Source organism: Salvelinus alpinus, chromosome 22 (assembly GCF_045679555.1).
Source record: "Salvelinus alpinus chromosome 22, SLU_Salpinus.1, whole genome shotgun sequence".
NCBI lineage: Eukaryota > Metazoa > Chordata > Actinopteri > Salmoniformes > Salmonidae > Salvelinus > Salvelinus alpinus.
The window spans coordinates 18,137,540-18,162,890 of record NC_092107.1 but is presented as its reverse complement, the minus strand read 5'-3'; the positions used below and the strand labels follow the sequence as shown (position 1 = coordinate 18,162,890).

Here is a 25,351-nt window from a genome sequence, read left to right as displayed (position 1 = left end):
TACTACTATACTACTGCAAGGATTTACATTTTGACCAATTAGTCATATCTGAAATCAGCATATTCATTATAAACTCATTAGTCTTGCAATGCATACATCCAATTTGGCGCAATGCAGTTTACAACCAGCCAATTACAAAACCGGGTACTTTTCTACCCGTTTCTCTGAGCCAATAAGGATCTGCTTTACATTGGCCAAGTTGAAGCTCATCTCATTACACCACTGTGGTCATACTTGATCAAAAATAATAGCTATCAAATTGACAATGTATATATCCATTTCAAATATTGTCTGTTCACCGCTTCGATAGACTGAAATAATGGGTGCGTCTGCTTCTCATCAAACAGAATCCTGCAGTATCTCTGCGCGATTCGTGCAAATAGTACAATGACTTTATTTTTTGATGAGTAACAGGGGATCTGCTAGGCAATTTCAGTGATTGCAGTGGTCAATATAAGGTGAATACATGATTATATTCTGACGCATTTGTGGTGTGCAGTTTTAAGATTGGCCGGTTCGTTGGAGATGGGTGAAAGATGTCACTTCGCGGAGCGATATAGTTATTTTTTTTTTTTTCGCGGAGCGATATAGTGCAAATGAGGCCACATCGGCAGTGACGTGGTCCCTAGTGTTTCCGGGCAACTTCGCAGTGAAGGGACTGTATACCTCTAGCGAATTGTTTTTCAGCACTAAACAACGATACAGACGTTGGCTACAGTTGGTTTGCCAGCCACGAGGGGGACATTGACTATTTAGTCATTCATATTTTCGAAGTGCGAAGACCTAACATAATAAAATGGTGAGTATAGCCACCGTTTTGCTAGCTAGCTTCCTACACTCATTCAATCCACAGACAAAGCCAAGCGTATGCTATCTCGCTAACATGAATTCGTATTGGGTTCGAGCAACGCCTATAGTTATAACTAGCTTGCTATCCGTAAACTAGCTAGCTAAATGAGGTGTGACTGAAAAAGTTTGTCGGGCTGGCAGCTCAACTGTTGCTATTACCACCTGACCGGGCTGTTGGCTCGACGTTGGAATGCAATAACTTGCAGTTGGACAAGCTCATACGGACTCAGAGGATGACAGACAATAAGAGCATGCTTGATTGTGGTCACGTATTCCTTGCCAAGGAAAAACGTATGAGGCATGACTATCTGATTAACGTTAGCCATGGCTAATTTTACATACTGTTAGCTAGCTAAGGTCATTGGTTTCGCTTATCGGGGTTGGGGGGGTACTAATGGTGAGTGGGCGTGGTGGTTAAGACAGAAGCATAGCGCTGTTTGATGTAATAAAACCCAAACACACTGCTAATTGAATTAACTTAATCGATAGTATTAGTTGGCTGGTTAGCTAGCCATCTAAATAATTGTTTTCATTAGAAACATCAGCTATATAGACATGAGCCAGTTCATTTGTATTTTGCAATGAACAATGCCAAGATTGTACTGTCCCAAGGCAGCTGATAGCTTGTGCGCCACAAGTGAACCTGTGTAGTGTCATGTTTCCAATTACATAGCTAGCTGGCAATATGATATAGCTAGTAATACTTGTTGTGCATCGTTTTGTTGCGCAAATTGAGATGGCAATAGCGACGCGATATTTGAGTCTTTCGTCATGGTGTTGTTGCGTATTGCACCACCACGTTGATCCGCAGTCTGCTGTTCGGGAATGATCTTCGTTGCCACCCCTCCTTTCTCGCCCCTCTACCACACGCATTCCTCCCTTCTGCATTGAACCACATCATGGTTGGTGCAGTATGCTGGCACGGGATCCGCAGTGCATGCTTCTGCAAAAATGGGAAAGAGACTCTGAAAGACCTTGTGACAAACGAAGGCTTGTCCTCGTATGCTCTGCTTTATCCTTCATAAGTGCTATTTTGCGGGACGAAAGTAAGTCTATTATTCATGGTGGGTTTGTTTTGCACCAAAGGATAAGACACAATTGCAAATCTGAATATCTTGCCATCTGCCCCAAAAAATGAGGCAGCACCACTTTACCACCACAGTGAAAATGGAATGAACAGCCTTTAACCAGGACTGTATGTAATGGCACAGTATAGTACATGGGATCTCAATACTGCTCAAATGCAACACTGTTTTCCTGAGCCATTTGGTGCTTGACACTGCCTTGTAAATGCTCCTCAACCACTGCTTGATTCCTCCACCCTCTGCGTGGATAGAATGCGCTGCAGTCTGCTTGCTGCCCTTTCCTTCCCCCTCCCATTCTGATGACTCACTGAGATAGAGCAAAGCACATGTCCTAGGCTAAATTCTTTAACTGTAATGAACATGTGCAAAACGCAGAATCATATGTTTTTTGTTGTACTTTTACCCCTTTTCGTGATATCCAATTGGCAGTTAGTCTTGTCTTATTGCTGCAACTCCCCTACGGACTCGGGAGAGGCGACGGTTGAGAGCCATGTGTTCTCTGAAACGCGTCCCTGCCAAGCCCCACTGCTTCTTGACACACTGCTCGCTTAACCCGGAGGCCAGAAGCACCAACGTGTTGGAGGAAACACCGTCCTGCTGGCGACCGAAGTCAGCTTGAAGGCGCCTGGCATAAGGAGGCACTAGAGCGCGATGGGACAAGGAAATCACGGCTGGCCTAACCCGGGCGACGCTGGGCCGATTGTGCGCCGCCTTATGGGTCTCCTGGTCATGTCCGGCTGTGACACAGCCTGGGATCAAACCCGGGCCTGTAGTTACGCCTCAAGCACTGCGATGCAGTGCCTTAGACTGTTATGCAACTTTCATCCCAAGTGACTCATCTGAACTTGTGTGCTGACAAGCAAGACATTTTGAGACTTTGTGAACAATGTACTAATGTTCAAAAATATTGTTTTGGGGTGGAATTTTCCTTTAATTGTAATGAACATGTGTTGATAAGTCTGTGCGCCCCTTTCTGTCGGCTACGTGCACACTAACCTGTTCCTTTGTTGTTGTTTTTTTTTTTGGGGGGGGGGGTTGCGCACACTTTGACTAGTATGTACACTTTCACTCTCAAGCAATAAAGTATGTATGTATGATGACGAAGACCCACAAAAAGCAACAGAGGTGGTAATAGTCAGTGTGCTACATTGGCCACCCTGTTCGTGCCGCTCTAATTATAGCAGGCGTACTGAGGTGTATTTATACCCAACCCTCATCACACTTCCTCAGCCTGAAATGTGCTGGTTGACTGACTCAGACAGGCCTGATAAGACCTCGTCCTCAACTGATGGTCTCTGACGTCGCTCGTTCTGATATTTCTTTATTTTAATGGATTATGTGTGTATTTATTTTTTTGCTTGGTATTACTGCACCATTGTAGCTAGAAACACAAGGATTTCCATGCACCTGCAAATCTGTGTATGAGACTAATAAACCTGGATTAGATTTGAAATATCATGTACCAGATACAGATCTAATTGGCGGGAAACCGCTAACTGGCCTGATATTAGTGACCACGTTTACATGCGCACAGCATTCCAGATAGTAGCTCATTCTGCTTACGGTCTTATTTGGGATAAACTGTTTAGATGCACCTGTTGATATCCCACTCACGAGTATCCCTGTATCCATGACTTAACAGAATATTCATATGGGTTAAATGGAATACTAACAGAAATATGGACACTGATTGTAGGCCTATAACCTCTCACATGTAGCTTAATATAATAAAGTGCGTTCGGAAAGTATTCAGACCCCCTTGACTTTTTCCACATTTTGTTACGTTACAGCCTTATTCTGAAATGGATTGAATTAATTGTTTCCCCTCAATCTACACATACTACCCCATAATGACGAGGCGAAAACAGGTTTTTAGACATTTTTGCAAATGTATTGAAAATTAAAGAAAGAACTAGCTTATTTACATACACTACCGTTCAAAGGTTTGGGGTCACTTAGAAATGTCCTTGTTTTTGAAAGAACCAATTTTTTTGGTTAAAATAACATCAAATTGATCAGAAATAAAGTGTAGACATTGTTGTAAATTACTTGTAGCTGGAAATGACAGCTACTTTTTTTTTGTTTAATGGAGTATCTACATAGGCGTACAGAGGCCCATTATCAGCAACCATCACTCCTGTGTTCCAATGGCATGTTATGTTAGCTAATCCAAATTGTATCATTTTAAAAGGCTAATTGATCATTAGAAAACCCTTATGCAATTTTGTTAAAACAGCTGAAAACTGTTGTTCTGACTTAAAGAAGCATTAAAACTGGCCTTTAGACTAGTTGAGTATCTGGAGCATCAGCGTTTGTGGGTTCAATTACAGGCTCAAAATGGCCAGAAACAAGGACCTTACTTCTGAAACTCGTCAGTCTTCTTGTTCTGAAAAATGAAGGCTATTCCATGTGAGAAATTGCCAAGAAACTGAAGATCTCGTACAATGCTGTGTACTACTCCCTTCACAGAACAGCGCAAACTGGCCCTAACCAGAAAATAAAAAAGTGGGAGGCCCCGGTGCACAACTGAGCAAGAGGACAAGTACATTTGCGTGTCTAGTTTGAGAAACCGACGCCTCACAAGTCCTCAACTGGCAGCTTCATTAAATAGTACCTGCAAAACACCAGTCTCAATGTCAACAGTGCAGAGGCGACTCCGGGATGCTGGCCTTCTAGGCAGAGTTGACAAGACGTTGACAAGAAAAAGCCATATCTCAGACCGGCCAATAAAAATAAAATATTAAGATGGGCAAAAAAACAAAGACACTGGAGAGAGAAGATAGATTTGTCTGTCCATAACTTTTTTGCTAAGTTTGAGGTGTTTGGATCACAAAGAAGAACATTTGTGAGATGCAGAAAAAAGGAATTGATGCTGGAGGAGTGTTTGACGCCATCTGTCAAGCATGGTGGAGGCAATGTGATGGTCTGGGGGTGCTTTGGTGTTGGTAAAGTGGGAGATTTGTACAGGGTAAAAACCTTCAAGATCCCTATCACTCCATTTTGCATTGCCATGCCATACCCTGTGGACAGCGCTTAATTGGAGCTAATTTCCTCCAACAGGACAATGACCCAAAGCACAGCTCCAAACTATGCAATAACTATTTAGGGAGGAAGCAGTCAGCTGGTATTCGGTCTATAATGGAGTGGCCCGCATATTCACTGGATTCTAACCCTATTGAGCTGTTGTGGGAGCAGCTTGACCGTATGGTACGTAAGAAGTGCCCATCAAGCCAATCCAACTTGTGGGAGGTGCTTCAGGAAGCATGGGGTGAAATCTCTTCAGATTACCTCAACAAATTGACAACTAGAATGCCAAAGTTCTGCAATGCTGTAGTTGCTGCACATGGAGGATTCTTTGACGAAAGCAAAATTTGAAGGACACAATTACTATTTAAATTAAAAATCATTATTTTTAACCTTGTCAACGTCTTGACTATTTCATATTAATTTTGCAACTAATTTCATGTATGTTTTCATGGAAAACAAGGACATTAAGTGACACCAAACTGAACGATAGTGTAAGTATTCAGACCCTTTTGCTGTGAGACTCAAAATTGAGCTCCGGTGCATCCTGTTTCCATTGATCATCCTTGTGATGTTTCTACAACTTGATTGGAGTCCACCTGTGGCAAATTCGATTGGACATGATTTGGAAGGGCACACGCCTGTCTATAAGGCCACACATTAGACGGTGCATGTAAGAGCAAAAACCAAGCCATGGGGTCAAAGGAATTGTCCGTAGAGCTCCGAGACAGGATTGTGTCGAGGCACAGATCTGGGGAAGGGTACCAAAATATGAAAGAAGATTGAAACCACCAAAGCTGTGTTCAAATACCCATACTAGCATACTACATGCTTAATGAGCATATACTACATACTATTAGTTCATTTTAGTATACTGTAAACAAAGTGTCATTTCAGTTGAGCGTGCTAGAGCTGTGTCTGTCTACCGGAAGTTGATGCTGTTGCTATGCAACATCTTGCTAGTTTGTTAGCTGAACATTTTACGATTTCGGATGTTCGTAAATTCAATCTGGAGTGCCAGAGTGCGCTCTGGGTGTTCATAAATCCAAAGCGTTGTCAGATTGTCCGTTCGTGTTTCGCTCTTGGAGCGTTCAGAGCGCACACTGGACGCTCTGGCCGAAGGGTAGGGTTGATCCGAGCGTTAGTGACTAACTGTGCTGCTGGCAACAAAACATTTTTTAGATGTTATTTTGCTGACATTTATTGACACTGGCCATATTCAACGGGTGTTGAGCGTTCGTAAATTCAGCAGTGCTCTAAAATTGGAGTAGATGGCCAGAATTAACAATGTCCATTGAAACGCACAACGACAATTTCACTTAGCTAAGAATGATGTGAATAATCAAGTCAAACGTTGGGTAGTTAGTTAATATACAGCTTGGCAAGTTTGATGTATTAGTAGCCAACTAACGTTAGGTAACTAGCTAACATACCGGTACATACTGCTGTAATGCTATGCGGTTCGTAAGACTAGCTAGAAATTGTCAACCAACATAACGTAACTAATTTGAAAAGTAATTCCTTTATTACATTGCTCCACATTTTCATAACATTTGTCATAATTAGTTAACTTCTTATGGCTGAAATCCCGTTAACGGGATCAATATGACAACAGCCAGTGAAAGTGCAGGGCGCCAAATTCAAACAGAAATCTCATAATTAAAATTCCTCAAACATACAAGTATTATACACCATTTTAAAGAAACTTGTTGTTAATCCCACCACAGTGTCCGATTTCAAAAAGGCTTTACGAAGATACCATGCGATTATGTTAGGTCAGCACCTAGTCACAGAAAAACACAGCCATTTTTCCAGCCAAAGAGAGGAGTCACAAAAAGCAGAAATGGAGATAAAATGATTCACTAACCTTTGATGATCTTCATCAATGACACTCATAGGATAGGACTTCATGTTACACAATACATGTATGTTTTGTTCGATAAAGTTCATATTATATTCAAAAATCTCAGTTTACATTGGCGTGTTATGTTCAGTAATGTTTTGCTTCCAAAACATCTGGCTATTTTGCAGAGAGCCACGTCAATTTACAGAAATACTCATAATAAACATTGATAAAAGATACGACTGTTATGCATGGAATTATAGATCCACTTCTCCTTAATGCAACCGCTGTGTCAGATAAAAAAATAACAATAACAATCTACAATAAATGTTTGATTTGTTCGATATAGTCCATCATTTATGTCCAAATACCTCCTTTTTGTTCGCGCGTTTAGTACACAATCCAAACTCACGAGGCGCGGGCAAGTCCAGGCGAAAGTTCAGACAGTCATATTACAGTTCGTAGAAACATGTCAAACGAAGTATAGAATCAATCTTTAGGATGTTTTTATCATAAATCTTCAATAATGTTCCAACCGGAGAATTCCTTTGTCTGTAGAAATGCAATGGAGTGCAAGCTAACTCTCACGTGAACGCGCGTGGTCAGCTCATGCCACTCTGGCAGACCTCTGACTCATTCAGCTCCCATTCCCCCATCCTTCACAGTAGAAGCGTCAAACAAGGTTCTAAAGACTGTTGACATCTAGTGGAAGCCTTAGGAAGTGCAATATGACCCCATAGACACTATATATTCGATAGGCAATGACTTGAAAAACTACAAATTTCAGATTTCCCACTTCCCGGTTGGATTTTTTTCTCAGGTTTTTGCCTGCCATATGAGTTCTGTTATACTCAGACATCATTCAAACAGTTTTAGAAACTTCAGTGTTTTCTATCCAAATCTACTAATAATATGCATATTCTAGCTTTTATGGCTGAGTAGCAGGCAGTTTAATTTGGGCACGCTTTTCATCCAAAATTCCGAATGCTGCCCCCTACCCTAGTGGAAGTTAAGAACAAATTCTTATTTTCAATGGCGGCCTAGGAACAGTGGGTTAACTGCCTTGTTCAGGGGCAGAACGATAGATTTTGACCTTGTCTGCTCGGGGATTCGATCTTGCAACCTTTCGGTTACTAGTCCAACGCTCTAACAATTAGGCTACCTGCCACCCCAATATTTTTAATGTGTGAAAATGTCTTAACCTGTTTTTGCTTGGTAATTATGGGGTATTGTGTGTACGTTGATGCAGGGGGCAATTTAAGCAATTTAATTCATTTGAGAATAAGGCTGTAACAAAATGTGGAAAAAGTCAAGGGGTCTGAATACTTTCTGAAGGCACTGTATTAACTTCAGTATTGGTGGGTCCCCTGCGGGACGGTTGAGCTAACGTAGGCTAATGCAATTAGCATGAGGTTGTAAGTAACAAGAACATTTCCCAGGACATAGACAATTCTGATATTGGCAGAAAGCTTATTCTTGTTAATCTAACTGCGCTGTCCAATTTACAGTAGCTATTACAGTGAAATAATACAATTTTATTGTTTGAGGAGAGTGCACAGTTGAACAAAGTTATTAATAAACAAATTAGGCACATTTGGGCAGTCTTGATACAACATTTTGAACAGAAATGCAATGTTTCATTGGATCAGTTTAAAACGTTGCACATATACTACTGCCTTTAGTGGCTAAAATCTAAATAGCACCTGGGCTGGAATAATACATTATGGCCTTTCTCTTGCATTTCAAAGATGATTGTTCCAAAGAAATAAAAAAGAACGGTTGGTATTTTTATTTGTATTATCTTTTACCAGATCTATTGTGTTATTCTCCTACATTCCTTTCACATTTCGACAAACTTCAAAGTGTTTCCTTTGAAATGGTACCAATAATATGTATATCCTTGCTTCAGGGCCTGAGTTACAGGCAATTAGATTTGGGTATGTCATTTTAGGTGAAAATTGAAAAAAAGTGGCCAGTCCTTAATTTAACTCCTGCAGAATTATCAATTTCTTGCAGTAAAATTTGTACACAATGTTCATTTTGACTCGGGAACAGGACTGGAGAAATTGGATTTCTTTCTTTCAGCATCTCTTGAGACGTGTTATCTTTGACGCTGTTATGCAAGCACACAGTATTTCAACCACATAAAATATGCAACTGAAGACATTCATTGTTTTCTCAACGTTTAATTTCCTTAAACGTTGAGAAATCGATCAAACTGATTACATTTTGCACAGGACCAATCTTTCCACTGTTTTGTAGTTATTGCGTCCACCCCCGGTGCCTAAACCAAAACAGACAACTTTATTGGTGTTAACTAGATTACTAATGCATTCTATCTATGTAAGACATTATTCTGGTGAGCACTACTGTATTTAGTCTAGATACATGCAGCTTCTCTTCTGTCACAGCCTAACTACAGTTGACAAACAAATGGCCTGCCAAGTGTCAAATTATAAGCAGAAACTTAGGGGTGAAAGTACAGAATATCAGCAAAATGAATTATGGTGGATCTAACTGTGGGGAGCTTACTTTTTTGAAGTGATTTGTTTGACAGTTAGATAAACATCACTCAACAGCCATGATATTTGGAACAGAGCATGCGCAAACCGCGAAAAACAACAGTAAACGGGATAAGATGTTTTACATGCCACAGTATCCCGTCTTAATATCCTGCCTTAACATCAGCATAATTCTCAACCAGAATACAAGCTTTTTCCAGTTATTGTAAACCAGATATGTTCATTCAGTACCAGCCAAAAGTTTGGACACACCTATTCAATCCAGAGGTTTCTCTTTTCACTATTATTCTACAATGTAAAAAAAAATAGTAAAGACATCAAAACTATGAAATAACAAATGGAATCATGTAGTAACCCAAAAAGTGTTAAACAAATCAACATATATTTGAGATTCTTCAAAGTAGCCACCCTTCGCCTTGATGACAGCTTTGCACACTCTTGGCATTCTCTCAACAAGCTTCATGAGGTAGTCACCTGGAATGCATTTCAATTAACAGGTGTGCCTTGTTAAAAGCTCATTTGTGGAATTCCTTTCCTTAATGTGTTTGAGCCAATCAGTTGTGTTGTGACCAAGGTATAGGGCTATCTACTGGTATATAGCCCTATTTGGTAAAAAAAACAAGTCCATATTATGGCAAGAACAGCTCAAATAAGCAAAGAGAAACGACGGTACATCATTACTTTAAGACATGAAGGTCAGGCAATCTGGAAAATTTCACAAACTTTGAAAGTTTTTTTTCAAGAGCAGTTACAAGAACCAAGCGCTATGATGAAACTGGCTCCAATGAGGACCGCCACATGAAAGGAATACCCAGAGTTACCTCTGCTGCAGAGGATAAGTTCATTACAGTTACCAGCCTCAGAAATTGCAGACCAAATAAATGCTTTACGGAGTTCAAGTGACAGACACATCTCAACAGTTCAGAGGAGACTGTGGGAATCAGGCCTGGGCGAATTGCTGCAAAGAAACCACTACTAAGGACACCAATAAGAAGAGACTTGCTTGGGCTAAGAAACACAAGCAATGGACATTTAGACCGGTGGGAATCTATCCAAATTTGAGTCCTTTTGAGATGCAGAGTAGGTAAACGGATGATCTCCGACTGTGTGGTGCCCACCGTGAAGCATGGAGGTGTGATGGTGTGCTTTGCTGGTGACACTGTTGGGATTTATTTAGAATTCAAGGTACACTTAACCAGCATTGGCTACCACAGCATCTGCAGCGATACGCCATCCCATCTGGTTTGCGCTTAGTCCCACTATCATTTGTTTTTCAACAGGACAATGACCCAACATCCAGGCTGTGTAAGGGCTATTTGACCAAGAAGGAGAGTGATGGAGTGCTGCATCAGATCACCTGGCCTCCACAATCACCCGACATCAACCCAATTGAGATGGTTTGGGATGAGTTGGACCGCGAAGTGAAGGAACATCAGCCAACAAGTCCTCAGCCTATGTGGGAACTCCTTCAAGGCTGTTGGAAAAGCATTTCAGGTGCACCTGGTGGAGAGAATGCCACCCTTTTTTGGGGGGTTACTACATGATTCCATATGTATTATTTCATAGTTTTGATGTTTTCACTATTATTCTAGTGCAGAAAATAGTAAAAAATAAAAACCCTTGATTGAGTCGGTGTGTCCAGACTTTTAAATGGTACTTTATGCGTCAACTCAAAAACAGAATACTTGAGTATCCCGAATAATAATGGGATAACGGTGTGCATGTAAACGTGTGTAGGAACAACGTTATGCTACTCCTGTGAGCACTGAGGTTATAGGGGTGAAAGTATCACTCATCTCATCTGGTCTCATGCGAATCCAGTGGAGCAGGTATGGTTACACACAGGAGTAAAAGAGCAGCCATTAGGTGATTGTGGCTTAATTTTATCTCGGGCTATAATATGTTTGGGGCCGTGGACAACTCTCACTCATGCTTCCTCTCGTCTTCACAGGCTGACCAACTGACTGAGGAGCAGATTGCTGGTGAGTACTATCCCTAACCCTGAACAGTGAGGTTCTGTCCGTTCAAAGCTCTTCAATCCAATCCCAGTTAGGAAAAGTGATTTGAGTTCCTGTCGGTTGGCAGATAGTGTGGGTGCTTAGAGTCATGGATCCTCATGGTAGTGGCCACCATTTAGGCTACTCTGCCTGTTAGTTTGTACAGCTGCTGCTAATCTTGTACCAACCATTCTTAGTAGTTGTAATTTTTTTTTTTCTTCATCTGCACAGATCAAAAAATTTGGGTGAAATCAGTATGTTGAACGCATCCAGGGAATTTGCCCTTAACTGTCCAGTTCTCTCACATCAGTGCAGATGAAGGAAAGGAGACAAGGATAGGAAGACCATGTAGACTATTGACGTAGCCAATATAGGCATTTCCACCAATCCCACACTGTTCCCTGTTTGCTTAATCAGAGTTCAAGGAGGCCTTCTCACTGTTCGACAAGGACGGCGATGGCACCATCACCACCAAGGAGCTGGGCACTGTCATGCGCTCTCTGGGACAGAACCCTACTGAGGCAGAGCTACAGGACATGATCAACGAGGTGGACGCCGATGGTAAGATTCGAGAGATGTGTACAATGACACACACACACACACACACACTGACGTGCTGACACGCACGCAGAAGTATGGTCAGAACCTAACGAGGCTGACCCCTTTCACATAGTGGATGAATGGTGACACACACACACTGCATAATTACTGGCCCTTAACCGCTAGGCTACCTGCTGCCCCACCTGGATGGCACCATGGCTCTGGTTTCGTGGTGGATCACATTTCAAATATCTATCGTTTCCAACCACAACAGCGGCTCACCCATCGAGTTGGCGGACTAGATCCGAAAACTAGAAATTACTTACCTTTTGGTTCGTTCAGCCATTCTTATGGTGGAATTGAATGGGGTTTTGGGATAAATGCAGATAATAAGGTCTGAGGTTAACACAAGCTTAGGGGATCTTAAACGTTTTCATCAGTCAGTTAACATGACCGTTAAAATTATGAAGCCTGTATGTGCTTGTTTTTGATTACATAAATGCTTCCAAATTCACAAAAAGTAACGTTAGCTGATGGTGATTCTCATAGAACAAAACGTGTAAGATCTTCTAAGCATTAAATAAAGGTAAACATTTTGTTTTATTTTTAACTAGACAAGTCCGGTAAGAACAAAGTCTTATTTACAATGACGGCCTACTCCGGCCAAACCCAGGCGAAGCAAGGCCAATTGTGCGCCGCCCTATGGCACTCCCAATCATGGCCGGATGTGATTCAGCCTGGATTCGAACCGGGGACTGTAGTGATGCCTCTTGCACTGAGATGCAGAGCCTTAGACCGTTGCGCCACTCGGGAGCCCTACGCATGTGTTTACCACAGACCTTATTTATGGCGTTTATCAAAAAAAACGTTGAGCCATTGGCAGAGTTAATGCCTACAAAAAGACGCCATTACTATTGCTCTCTTGCCATTGAGGGCTTCCACCATTTTTAAAGTAGTCAACTGGGTGGGAATTCCATATGGGTTATGGAAGGATCACATGATTCCATCAGGAGGTATCAGCCAATGAATTATACTCATGAGCAAACATTCCATAACTGTAGGTGGCAGTAAATCAGCCACCTTGGCTTTATATCTGTTCAAACAACACACCTAGGCGGTAGTTTGCAACCTTTGTTTGTTTGCCAACTCATATTCTTAATGGAAGAAGAAGAAAATGGACTACTTAGAAATGGAGATTGCCTCAATGGTGCTGCCCGTGTACTCACAGATGCAAAGATGATATCTCTCTTTGGGCGCATTCCAGAATGTACCGACAAGATTTCAACACGGCTTATTATGAAATAAAATAACTGTGTGTGTGCACGTGCACAAACGTAAAATAAACACTGTCTTGTTCGTTCTTAGGTAACGGGACAATCGACTTCCCAGAGTTCCTGACAATGATGGCAAGGAAGATGAAGGACACAGACAGCGAGGAGGAGATCAGAGAAGCCTTCAGAGTCTTTGATAAGGTACGCACGCTCCACACCGTCCCCTTTTGATTGTTGTACTCAGTCAATTGGAAATGTGCTTAGTGTTTTGAGCCATTTTGATTATCTGTTTTAGATTTTTGTGCTTAGAATTGTGAAAATGTATCACATACTTGTGAAAATTGCACCAAAGTGATTGAACAAAAACTGACACTTCATGTTTTGAGAATGTGACGTTGAAAGTGGGATGGACTACGGCGCCACTGCTCGTGCGCGTGCCTCTGCCATCCCGGTGTTATGTAATCCAGTGTTTGTCATCATGCTTATGTCTTCTTAACTGTGTTGCTGAGAGGAGGGCTTTGTCTGTTGGGAGCGGAGTATAACGTTACCCGCATGCAGGATGGGGGGCTTATTGCAGTGCAGAAATCTGAGTCACAAGCTAATGGAGAGCGCTCATTGCCTGGGCTTATATTGCTTATTGCTTCGTGCAGCCTGGAACAATGCAACAGCTTTTAAACAGAGCCATGTGATTTTGGGAGTGGTGTGTGTGTGGATTTAAATTTAGTGTGTATTGCGGTTGTTTCTTTGCACCCTCATTGGCGGATCGGATGTGAGTGGTGTGATTGTGTCAGGCCTTGTTTTTGTTGGACATTTGTGCAACAGTCCTGAAGGACCTTGGTAACTGCTACAATGCCAGTTTGCTAGGGCACCAGTCTGTGTCAGCATCCCCCTGCTCTGTTTATTATCTCTCCCTTTGCGGCTCTTGAGTCTTGGCAGAGCTAGATCCAGAGATCACGCCAGGCTGGGGCTGGGTGAGCAGACGGCCCCGAGCCATGCATATCTCTAGCTGTCACACAGATGGGGCAGCCAGGGACCATGTTCATGTGCCAGCAGACCAGATAAACCTGGGCTCTATTCAGAAGAGGGAGATGTCACTGATCGTTCCGATAGAAAAGTCTTGTTTAACCCTGTCAGAATGAGATCGGGTCAAAGTACTGTATGTAGAACCTTCTCTCGTTGCCTATTGAATGAGCCTGTTCTCCCTGTAGGATGGGAACGGCTACATCAGCGCGGCAGAGCTGCGGCACGTCATGACCAACCTCGGGGAGAAGCTCACAGACGAGGAGGTGGACGAGATGATCCGTGAGGCCGACATTGACGGAGACGGACAGGTCAACTATGAAGGTGAGCTCACTGAAGTTCACTGAAGTTAGTGTTTCCACTGTTGCCCCTGTCAGTTGCCCCTGTTGCCCCTGTCAGTTGTGCCTTATTTCTCTTTGATTTGATGCTAAAAGTAACCGCAATAAAAGGAGTTATACATAACCTGCTTAATGAATCACTGCTCATTGAATTTAAAATAGTATTGAAGACCTTGATTCCTCATGTTACTTTGTTCCAATAGTCTTATTAATGTGCCATAATCATTGTTAACAGAATGCCCTTTTTATTCTTGTGGATTTCTTCTAATTTTTTTCTCCCTGTTTTGTTCTGCCTTGCAGAGTTTGTGCAGATGATGACAGCCAAGTGAAGTAGACTGTGCTCTCACACATTTCTCTCTTACATTGCTTGTCCTCCTAAGATCACTCTGTCTTTAAGAAAACAAAACAATAATCAAGCCAAAATGTCAAACTCAAAAAATGATTCTATGTACAAAATTATTTAATAAAAGAAAAATCCAAGTACTTCTAGGGTATCTGTTTTAAGAGCAACTGCAGATGAATCCCTAACAGAAGTTAATGGACCAAGCTTTAACGAGGCATGAGGCCCTTACTCCAGAGTAAGATCCTTGGGAGGCTCCCAGATGCTGAAACGAGGGATAGGAATCCATGCCAGAGATGGCTGTCTTTTCCTCATTGAGAGAAGCTTACTATTTCGAGAGTCTTTTTCTACCCTGAAAACAATTTAAGGCTAACGGCACACCTACACAAATCGCAGTGCTGATTTCTAACATTGAATTGGGTAACAGCCTTCTTGCATGCACTCATTCTGAGATGGTTTCATGTCACAAGGTGGTTTTGATCCCATCGGAGATTGTGGATTGTATACAAGCTGGAGTCATATACATAAATATATAGCTATACACTCTAGGTATATACACAAAGATATATATATATATATATATATATATATATATATATATATATATATATATATATAGCTATACACTGAGTGTACAGAACATTAGGAACACCGCCCTTTTGCCCTCAGAACACACTTCAATTCGTCGGGCATGGACTCTACAAGGTGTCGAAAGCGTTCCACAGGGATGCTGGCCCATGTTGACTCCAATGCTTCCCACAGTTGTCAAGTTGGCCTTTGTGTGCTGGACCATTGTTGATGCACACAGGAAACTGTTGAGTGTGAAAATCTCAGCACTATTGCAGTTCTTGACACACTCAAACTGGTGCGCCTGCCTACAACCATACCCCCTTCAAAGGCACTTATATCTTTTGTCTTGCCCATTCACCCTCTGAATGGCACACATACACAATCCGTGTCTCAAGGCTTAAAAATCATTTTTTAACCTGTCTCTTCCCCTTTTAACAAGTTACATCAATAAGGGATCATAGCTTTCACCTGGTCAGTCTATAACATGGAAAGAGCAGGTGTCCCTAATGTTTTGTACTCTCGGTGTGTAATATACACATGTATGTAAAAATGCTAACAGTTGGTGCAAGAATTACAGTGGAAAAGGTTGCTTTGGTGCTTGGCTGAGGAGAGGATTCTCCCGTCCCTAAGGGATTGTGGGGAGCTGATAGAAAAGCACTGGTTGGTTGGTTTTAATTGTATTTTCCATTGTTTCGGCAGGCTTTCGTTTTCAAACAAGGCTTTTAATTTCCCAGCACTACTGACCTATGGCATAGGAGTACTTAGATGTACAGTTTCAGAATGTTGATTACGGTAGCACACTGAGAGCATTGCTGTGAAGATATTCTATCTTTCATATATCCTGATACAAATATGAATGTCATGCTTTTTAAATGTATGTTATCAAACATTTAACATATAAATTAATTAAACATTTTGGTCACACAAATATATATTAGTGTATCGTAAACTTTGCATGACCTATTGTTGATATAGTATGACCTGTGAAATGTGCCATAATACTCTAAAGCCTCAACCTTGCAAGAACACTTAGTAAATTAGAACATATTATGAATATACAGTATAAGCTATATACAGTACATACCTATTTGCACTTTGGTGTAAACCGTATATTTGAACATGTTCTGTAAAAAAGACAATGTTGCTGCTGCTAGAACAACTAATTTGTCTCTTGCTCCTGTGGATTTGTCAGATCCTCATGTTGTCGTCAAGTGTTCACATCTTTTATCCGTGCTCCGCTTGCTGTTCTGCTGAACAGAGTATATATATTCACTAATATATTTATTTTTGTCAGTGAGTTGAAAAAATAAATCAGTTTGACGGGTATAAATTAGGGGTTGCATTTTTTATTATTTGGGGTTGAGTGAAAGGAATGATAGCAGAGGTACTGAATCGTTGCGTGAAAGACAACTTGTGGACTAAAACTATGGCTAGCTTTTACTGGTTGGTTAACTTTGATCTACAGGTTGGAAAAGACACATGGTTAAGGACTGTTAAACTTCTGGAGGTAGTGTACAAATTTAAAGATGTGAAATATTAATGTTTGCCATGAATAAATACATTTACTGAACTTCACCGAGTGTCTCCTTGTCCTGCGTAATACTTCATATGCAATTTTTATTTCTCACTTTTTTTTGTGTTAACTACATGCTAAAGTTAGCTTTCTTTATTTGGAGTGTGGATGGAACTTGAACTCAGTTCAGTTAGTGTGTATATCCCTGGATGCCAGTCTCTCTGCTGTCTTCATAATATCCTTTACAAGACACCCTTTGAGATTGTCAGAGGAAGTCACCCGGGCCTCCGTAAGAGGAGCTATCCCTGGCTGCACCAGGCTATATTTGGTGGCTCATGCGATCGCCACAGGAGCCTCTGGTAATCCGGGTCAGTCAGGTTCATGACATCTCACCCCTGTAACTCCAAATGCCTCCCAAGTCCGACCCACACATGCTTCTGCGGTGACGGGCAGGGACAGCCAATGAAATCATATCTGCAGCCTGTAGGATGTGATATTATCTTATGTTATAGTCCAGTAAGTAGCTCAGGTACTGGAATCTGAGGACCTCCAATCGGCTGGAAAGCTATAACCCCCTTTATTGTACTTCAACTGCCTATGATTGATTGTCTAAATATAGACTATGGCAGTTGTATATGATCATGACTGGGCAAGGTTCCTGTGTTAGAGCAGTTAACTACAATATATGTAGAGATATTACATACTGCACTAGTACTACAATAACTTTGCTGATATTTAGGCGCAAACTTGTTCTTCAAGCTTGTTCAGTGAATTTACAGAGTACAAGGTATTGGTCTGTATTAGTGCCTCCCCTACTGGTAGTAGAAGAGAATAGCCTCTGTTATATGATTTGCTTACAACTACAGCAGATCGGAAGGAACCAAATAACCAACAAGTCCCTGGATCGAACACCCAAGCCAACCAGATGTAATAATAAACAATAAAACATTTTATTTTACTTTTTACTGCCACCTAGTGTTTGTGCACAAGTATAATTGATTGGCTGATCCCTCCTGATGACCCAGATAGAATCATGTGATCTATTCCTTAACCCAGAGGAAGTCCCACCCAGTTGACTACTTTAAAATGGTGAAAGCCTTCAATGGCAATGTCAATGCCAAAGCAGGTTTTATCCATATAGAGTCCTCTGTCTAACTCTATGTGTTGTCCTCACCTTTTCAAAGATGTGTGGAGGCCAAAATGGCCCTATGTGATGCTGTGGGTGTAGTTTCACATATCCTCACTAGATGATGCTGTATCGTTGTCTTGAAATCTGCTAAGAAGTATTTGTCAGCTGATAAGTATTTGTCAGCTGAAAAGAAACGTCCCTTTTTCAGGACCCTGTCTTTCAAAGATCATTCGTAAAAATCCAAATAACTTCACAGATCTTCATTGTAAAGGGTTTAAACACTGTTTCCCATGCTTGTTCAATGAACCATAAACAATTAATAAACATGCACCTGTGGAACGGTCGTTAAGACACTGACAGCTTACAGACGGTAGGCAATTAAGGTCACAGTAATGAAAACTTAAGACACTAAAAGAGGCCTTTCTACTGACTGAAAAACACCAAAAGAAAGATGCCCAGGGTCCCTGCTCATCTGCGTGAACGTGCCTTAGGCATGCTGCAAGGAGGCATGAGGACTGCAGATGTGGCCAGGGCAATGAATTGCAATGTCCGTACCCTTGAGACACCTAAGACAGCGCTACAGGGAGACAGGACGGACCACGTGTAACAACACCTGCACAGGATCGGTACATCCGAACATCAGAACATCACACCTGCGGGACAGGTACAGGATGGCAACAACAACTGCCCGAGTTACACCAGGAACGCACAATCTCTCCATCAGTGCTCACACTGTCCTCAATAGGCTGAGAGAGGCTGGACTGAGGGGCTTGTAGGCCTGTTGTAAGGCAGGTCCTCACCAGACATCACTGGCAACAACGTCGCCTATGGGCACAAACCCACCGTCCCTGAACCAGACAGGACTGGCAAAAAGTGCTCTTCATTAATGAGTCACGGTTTTGTCTCACCAGAGGTGATGGTCGGATTCGCGTTTATCGTCAAAGGAATGAGTGTTACACCGAGGCCTGTACTCTGGAGCGGGATCGATTTGGAGGTGGAGGGTCCTTCATGGTCTGGGGTAGTGTGTCACAGCATCATTGGTCTGAGCTTGTTGTCATGGCAGGCAATCTCAACGCTGTGCGTTACAGGGAAGACATCCCCCTCCCTCGTGTGGTATCCTTCCTGCAGGCTCATCCTGACATGACCCTCCAGCATACAATGCCACCAGCCATAATGCTCGTTCTGTGCGTGATTTCCTGCAAGACAGGAATGTCAGTGTTCTGCCATGGCCAGCGAAGAGTTCGGATCTCAATCCGATTGAGCACGTCTGGGACCTGTTGGATCAGAGGGTGAGGGCTAGGGCCATTCCCCCCAGAAGTGTCCCGGAACTTGCAGGTGCCTTGGTGGGAGAGTGGGGTAACATCTCACAGTAAGAACTGGCTAATCTGGTGCAGTTCATGAGGAGGAGATGCACTGCAGTACTTAATGCAGCTAGTGGCCACACCAGAGACTGACTGTTACTTTTGATTTTGACCCCCACCTTTGTTCAGGGACACATTATTCCATTTCTGTTAGTCACATGTCTGTGGAACTTGTTCAGTTTATGTCTCAGTTGTTGAATCTTATGTTCATACAAATATTTACACGTGTTAAGTTTGCTGACAATAAATGCAGTTGACAGTGAGAGGACGTTTCTTTTTTTGCTGAGTTTAGTTATAGAATGTTTAGACATTTAAAGCCCCCATGCAATTTAAAAAATATATTTGTAATCATCACTGTATGTTTATTGCATGAAAATAAGTACCAATTAAAAATCTGGACACCTACTCATTCAAGGATTTTTCTTTATTTTTTACTATCTTCTACATTGTCGAATAATAGTGAAGACATCAAAACTATTAAATAACACATCTGGAATCATGTAGTAACCAAAAAATTCTCTCAACCAGCTTCATGAGGTAGTCACCTGGAATGCATTTCAATTAACAGGTGTGCCTTGTTAAATGTTCATTTGTGGAATTTCTTTCCTTCTTAATGTGTTTAAGCCAATCAGTTGTGTTGTGACAAGGTAGGAGTGGTATACAGAAGATAGTCCTATTTGGTAAAAGACCAAGTCCATATTATGGCAAGAACAGCTCAAATAAGCAAAGAGAAATGACAGTCCATCATTATTTTAAGACATGAAGGTCAGTCAATCTGGAAAATTTCAAGACATTTTAAAGTTTCATCAAGTGCAGTCGCAAAAACCATCAAGCGCTGTGATGAAACTGGCTCTCATGAGGACCGCCAGAGTAAAGGAAGACCCAGAGTTACCTCTGCTGCAGAGGATAAGTTAATTAGAGTTAACTGCACCTCAGATTGCAGCCCAAATGAATGCTTCACAGAGTTCAAGTAACAAACACGTCTCAAAATCAACTGTTCAGATGAGACCGTGAATCAGGCCTTCATGGTCGAATTGCTGCAAAGAAACCCCTATGAAAGGATACCAATAAGAAGAAGAGACTTGCTTGAGCCAAGAAACATGAGCAATGGACATTAAACTGGTGGAAATATGTCCTTTGGTCTGATGAGTCCAAATTTGAGATTTTTGGTTCCAAATGTCTTTGTGAGAAGTGGAGTAGGTGAACGGATTAATTCTGCATGTATGGTTCCCACTGTGAGGCATGGAGGAGGAGGTGTGATGGTGTGGGGGTGCTTTGCTGGTGACACTGTCAGTGATTTATTTAGAATTCAAGTCCCACATAACCAGCATGGCTACCACAGCATCTGCAGCGATACACCATCCCATATGGTTAAAGCTTAGTGGGACTATCATTTGTTTTTCAACAGGACATTGACCCAACACACCTCTAGGCTGTGTAAATGCTATTTGACCAGAAAGGAGAGTGATGGAGTGCTGCATCAGATGACCTGGCCTCCACAATCACCCGACATCAACCCAATTGAGATGGTTTGGGATGAGTTGGACCGTGGAGTGAAAGAAAAGCAGCCAACATGTGCTCAGCATATGTGGGAACTCCTTCAAGGCTGTTGGAAAAGCATTCCAGGTGAAGCTGGTTGAGAGAATGCCAAGAGTGTGCAAAGCTGTCATCAAGCCAAAGGGTGGCTACTTTGAAGAATCTAAAATATATTTTTATTTGCTTAACACTTTTTTGGTTACTACATGATTCCATATGTGTTATTTCATAGTTTTTATGTCTTCACTATTATTCTACAATGTAGAAAAATAGTGGAAATAAAGAAAAACCCTTGAATGAGTAGGTGTGTCCAAACTTTTGACTGGTACTGTATATTTGTTATAATTTATTTCACGATTGAAATGCTCAGACTGATTGTGTGGCCGTGTTGATACATATGTAAATATATTTACATACACAGTACTGATTGGTGGACAGGATTTACTAGAGTCTAGAGCCTATGCAAATAAATAAACAAATAAATATGCAAATAAATGATGACTCGTCATTGGTCAGAATAATCAGATCAGATTGTGATGTCATGCTGAACACGCTCTTACACTAAAATGGAATTATCATAATTTTCACAATTTCACAGTGTTATTTCGACCTCATAGAGGAACGTTTCGACCTCATAGTGAAACGTTTTTTGATTGAACTTTTAACATTTCAATAAGTTGAGACTGGTGTTTTTATAAACTCATTGTTTGTATAAAGGATAATATGCCACAACACAGGAACAATATTCACGTTAGTCATTTTATGGTGAAAATCATTCTGAAACTGTTCTTATGCTTGTGATCGTTTCAGCAGACCAGTCCTTCAAGGACTTAACGGTATTGGTCCAGCATAAGCCTTATTGTTGATTTAGGTGCTTTGTTGGTCTGTCTCTGTCTCAATGGTAAGATAATATAATTATCCCCTGATATTCATCTTAGTGGGGAAATCTAAAACAACCAATGTACCCTCTCTAATTATCTCGCATTTCATAACTCAGTTATTGTTTGTCACCCAACATCATTGTTTTTACAGACACCTGGTCACCACTGGGAAAAAAGTTCTCAAAGTTGAGAGTTTTGTAAGTGCGGGCCTTTGGTGTACTACTACTGTACCACTTATCAAATGTAGCAGAACTGGTTACAACAGCACCTGCACTGCAGTGCTCTACAAAACAAACTGTGAGGGAGCATATTAGAAAACTCTGTGGGTGATATGTCCAAACTGATTCTGTAGAGCTCTGCAGATCAAAGTTGCAGAGATACAGTGTGTTCAATTCCGCATTAAGAAGCATCTACGGCATCAGGAGTCTACTTTGAATAAAGGGGCACACAAACTCACACACACACACACCAGCTCACACCAGCTGTGAAAATGTTGATAAAAAAAGAAGTCAGTTTATCCCTAGTCACTCATACATTACCCGTGATTCACACTAAGGCACAAGCAAACATTACGTACAGACAGACAAACATGGAAATAATGGAGGAAACATCTAAGGTGGGTGTCTAGTCACTCTCTCACACAAAGACCTCACACTTTATTAACCTGGTGGGTAGGGACAGATCTAATCTACAGGATGCAAAATGTTCTCATGCCCCTAGATCACAATCGTTGGAATTCAATCAAATCAAAGCAAATATTGCTACAAACGATAATTAGCTGCAGTTTTATTTATTAAATCGGTTAGTGGCAGTATATGTATTGATAAAAGATACCCGGAGATTCAGCCTTGCCATGATTGTGTTAAAATGTTGCCTGTGCTGTAGTGTACCCTATTGTTATTAATCATCTACATGAATGTATGTTATGTTTGGTATTGTTACATAAGACAGAAGGTTACTTAAGGCAAAAACGAAAGTAGGGTGGTTGGTCGGGATGTGTTTGAACTAAAATATCTGGTCGTGACTCACGGAGTTGCAGGTCTGATGGCAGGTCAGTTCATTTGCTAGCTAGCTGGCTAATGGCATTTGAATGGTGCACCACACCACCAGCTTTTTGTTCCATCTGTTCCGGTTCCTGGAAGGTTGTGGACTGCAGTCTGAGGGAATGGAAGAGGCTCGCCTCGTAGAGGACTGTTTCGGACTACTGTTGAGGTGTGGTGGTCTTTTCTGGCGCTTTTACAGCCGGCGAAGCATCACCCAGATCCAGCCTTCCTACGGAGGAGGAGGAGGAGAAGATGGCGTGTCTGATGAAGACCTCTGGGCTTGTCTACCAGTATCTGACTGACTTTTCTCCCTGCCTGACTGTATCACAATGCTCCCTCCCACTGCTGTACCACACACCCAGCAGCCCTCACAAGGCAGGACAAATTTTGGCAAGTGGACACTATTTGGCATGACAGGCCCCCTGGAATTTAGTTTGTTTAACTGCACAATTTTCTCTCAGCCTCATGGCAAAATGTGTAGAATAGCAGCTTTAAAAATGCTAAATGGTTTCAGACTCGTTGCAAAATGTGTAGAATAGCATGTGATTAGTTATAAAACTACCGTTTCTCTGCCCCGTGGAAATATGTGTAGAACAGCAGGAAATTAGCTTTAAAACAGCGACATTATCTCTCAGCCTCATGGCAAAATGTGTAGAATAGCATGAGATTAGTTATAAAACTACAGTTTCTCTCTGCCCCGTGGAAATATGTGTAGAACAGCAGGAAATTAGCTTTAAAACAGCGACATTATCTCTCAGCCTCATGGCAAAATGTGTAGAATAGCATGAGATTAGTTATAAAACTACAGTTTCTCTCTGCCCCGTGGAAATATGTGTAGAACTGCAGGAAATTAGCTTTAAAACAGCGACATTATCTCTCAGCCTCATGGCAAAATGTGTAGAATAGCATGAGATTAGCTATAAAACTGCACATTTTTATCTTTGCCCCATGGCTAAAAAAAGCATTGCTCCTTCCTGCAGTATTCCACTGCTTCTTCCGCTAAAGCTCCTGACTGCCTTTCCAACCAGACATACAGTATGAAGCTGTGGAAGAGATTCTTCTTTGTAATGAAAAACACTATACAATATACATATGTTGTTATTATTATTATAATCTGGAAAGTATAGAGACCCACTGGGCAAAAACAGGTTGAATCAACGTTGTTTCTACATCATTTCAATGACATTACATTGAACTCATTGGTCAAAGCCTATAGGGAAATGAATGTTTTTTTTTGGAGGGTTATTGGATAAATGCAGAAAATAATGTCTGTGGTAAACACAGGCTTAGGAGATCTTATACATTTTGTTCATCAGCTAACATCACTTTTTTGTGAATTTTGAGGAATTTATGTACTCAAAACAAACACCTAAAGCACATAAAGGCTTCATAATTCATAAAGGTCATGTTAACTGACTGATATTACCTCACATAGAACAAAATGTATCTTCTAAGCCTGTGTTAACCTCGCATCTTATTTTCGGCGTTCATCCCAAAACCCCATTCTGGCAGCCTGTCAGGGGAATTCCTTTCATAATGGCAGCCAAAGAGACTCAATTCTGATATGATTTTCCCCAGCTATTCCAGAGAGCTTTGGCCATTGACCCTTAAGGCTGTAACAGTGACTTTGTCTCCCTCACTGAGTTTGCCATTACAAATCTAAAGGTTAAAAGAAGGCATGAAAGTCATGACCTTTTATAATAAGGTGTTTGATTCTGTCCTGCAGTAAAGAACAGCCCCAACAGGACAGACATGCACTTCTGGAAAAGTGGGATAGCTGTAGTCAGATGAAGGCACAATCCATCTGCACAGTCACTTGCCCTTTAAGCAAAAACGTTATGTGTCTAGCCTCTACGCACCGAAAGGAGTGATGTCTGTATCACAATGCTCTCCCACTGCTGTACCACACAGAAAACAGATTCCTACCTTTCACTGGAGGTTGACTTATTATCGCTGATGGTCATTATAATTACTCCATGGGGAGTCATTGCCGGAACTGCAATGTTCAGAAATGGAACACCATCTCTGTTAAACACATCACCTTTGGTAAACTAGGTAACAAGTCGTATGCTGCACAGAGAGCAAGACTGTATTGTCCTCAAGTCAAGATATCAGTCTTTGATTTGTCTTTATGTGTCCTCGATCGAAAGTGTCCATTCAGCAATGAGGTCTGATATCTACAGTGGGAAGAAAAAGTATGTGAACCTTTTAGAATGACCTGGATTTCTGCATAAATTGGTCATGTAATTCTATCTGATCCTCATCTAAGTCACAACAATAGACAAACACAGTCTGCTTAAACTAATAACACACAAGCAATTATGATTTTTCATGTCTTTATTGAACACACCGTGTAAACATTCACAGTGCAGGTTGGTAAAAGTATGTGAACCCTTGGATTTAATAACAGGTTAACCCTCCTTTGGCAGCAATAACCTCAACCAAACGTTTTCTGTAGTTGCAGATCAGACCTGCACAACGGTCAGGAG

General features: G+C 41.5%; 1 protein-coding gene across 1 annotated transcript; it reads left to right on the top strand.

Annotated features, from left to right (window-relative positions):
• Nucleotides 1-201: 201 nt before the first annotated feature.
• On the top strand, nt 202-14,972 carry LOC139549163 (calmodulin-1). The gene is made up of 6 exons (XM_071359324.1): nt 202-799; nt 11,275-11,305; nt 11,738-11,881; nt 13,226-13,332; nt 14,340-14,475; nt 14,790-14,972. The coding sequence occupies exons 1-6, from the start codon at nt 797-799 to the stop codon at nt 14,816-14,818; spliced, it is 450 nt and encodes a 149-aa protein (XP_071215425.1). The 5' UTR covers nt 202-796; the 3' UTR covers nt 14,819-14,972.
• The last annotated feature ends 10,379 nt before the right edge of the window (nt 14,973-25,351 follow it).

Excerpts from the sequence above, each read along its gene's own strand:
- LOC139549163 (XM_071359324.1), top strand. Across the intron at positions 11,306-11,737 it reads GACTGAGGAGCAGATTGCTG|AGTTCAAGGAGGCCTTCTCA; the intron begins GTGAGTACTATC and ends TTGCTTAATCAG. Across the intron at positions 11,882-13,225 it reads CAACGAGGTGGACGCCGATG|GTAACGGGACAATCGACTTC; the intron begins GTAAGATTCGAG and ends GTTCGTTCTTAG.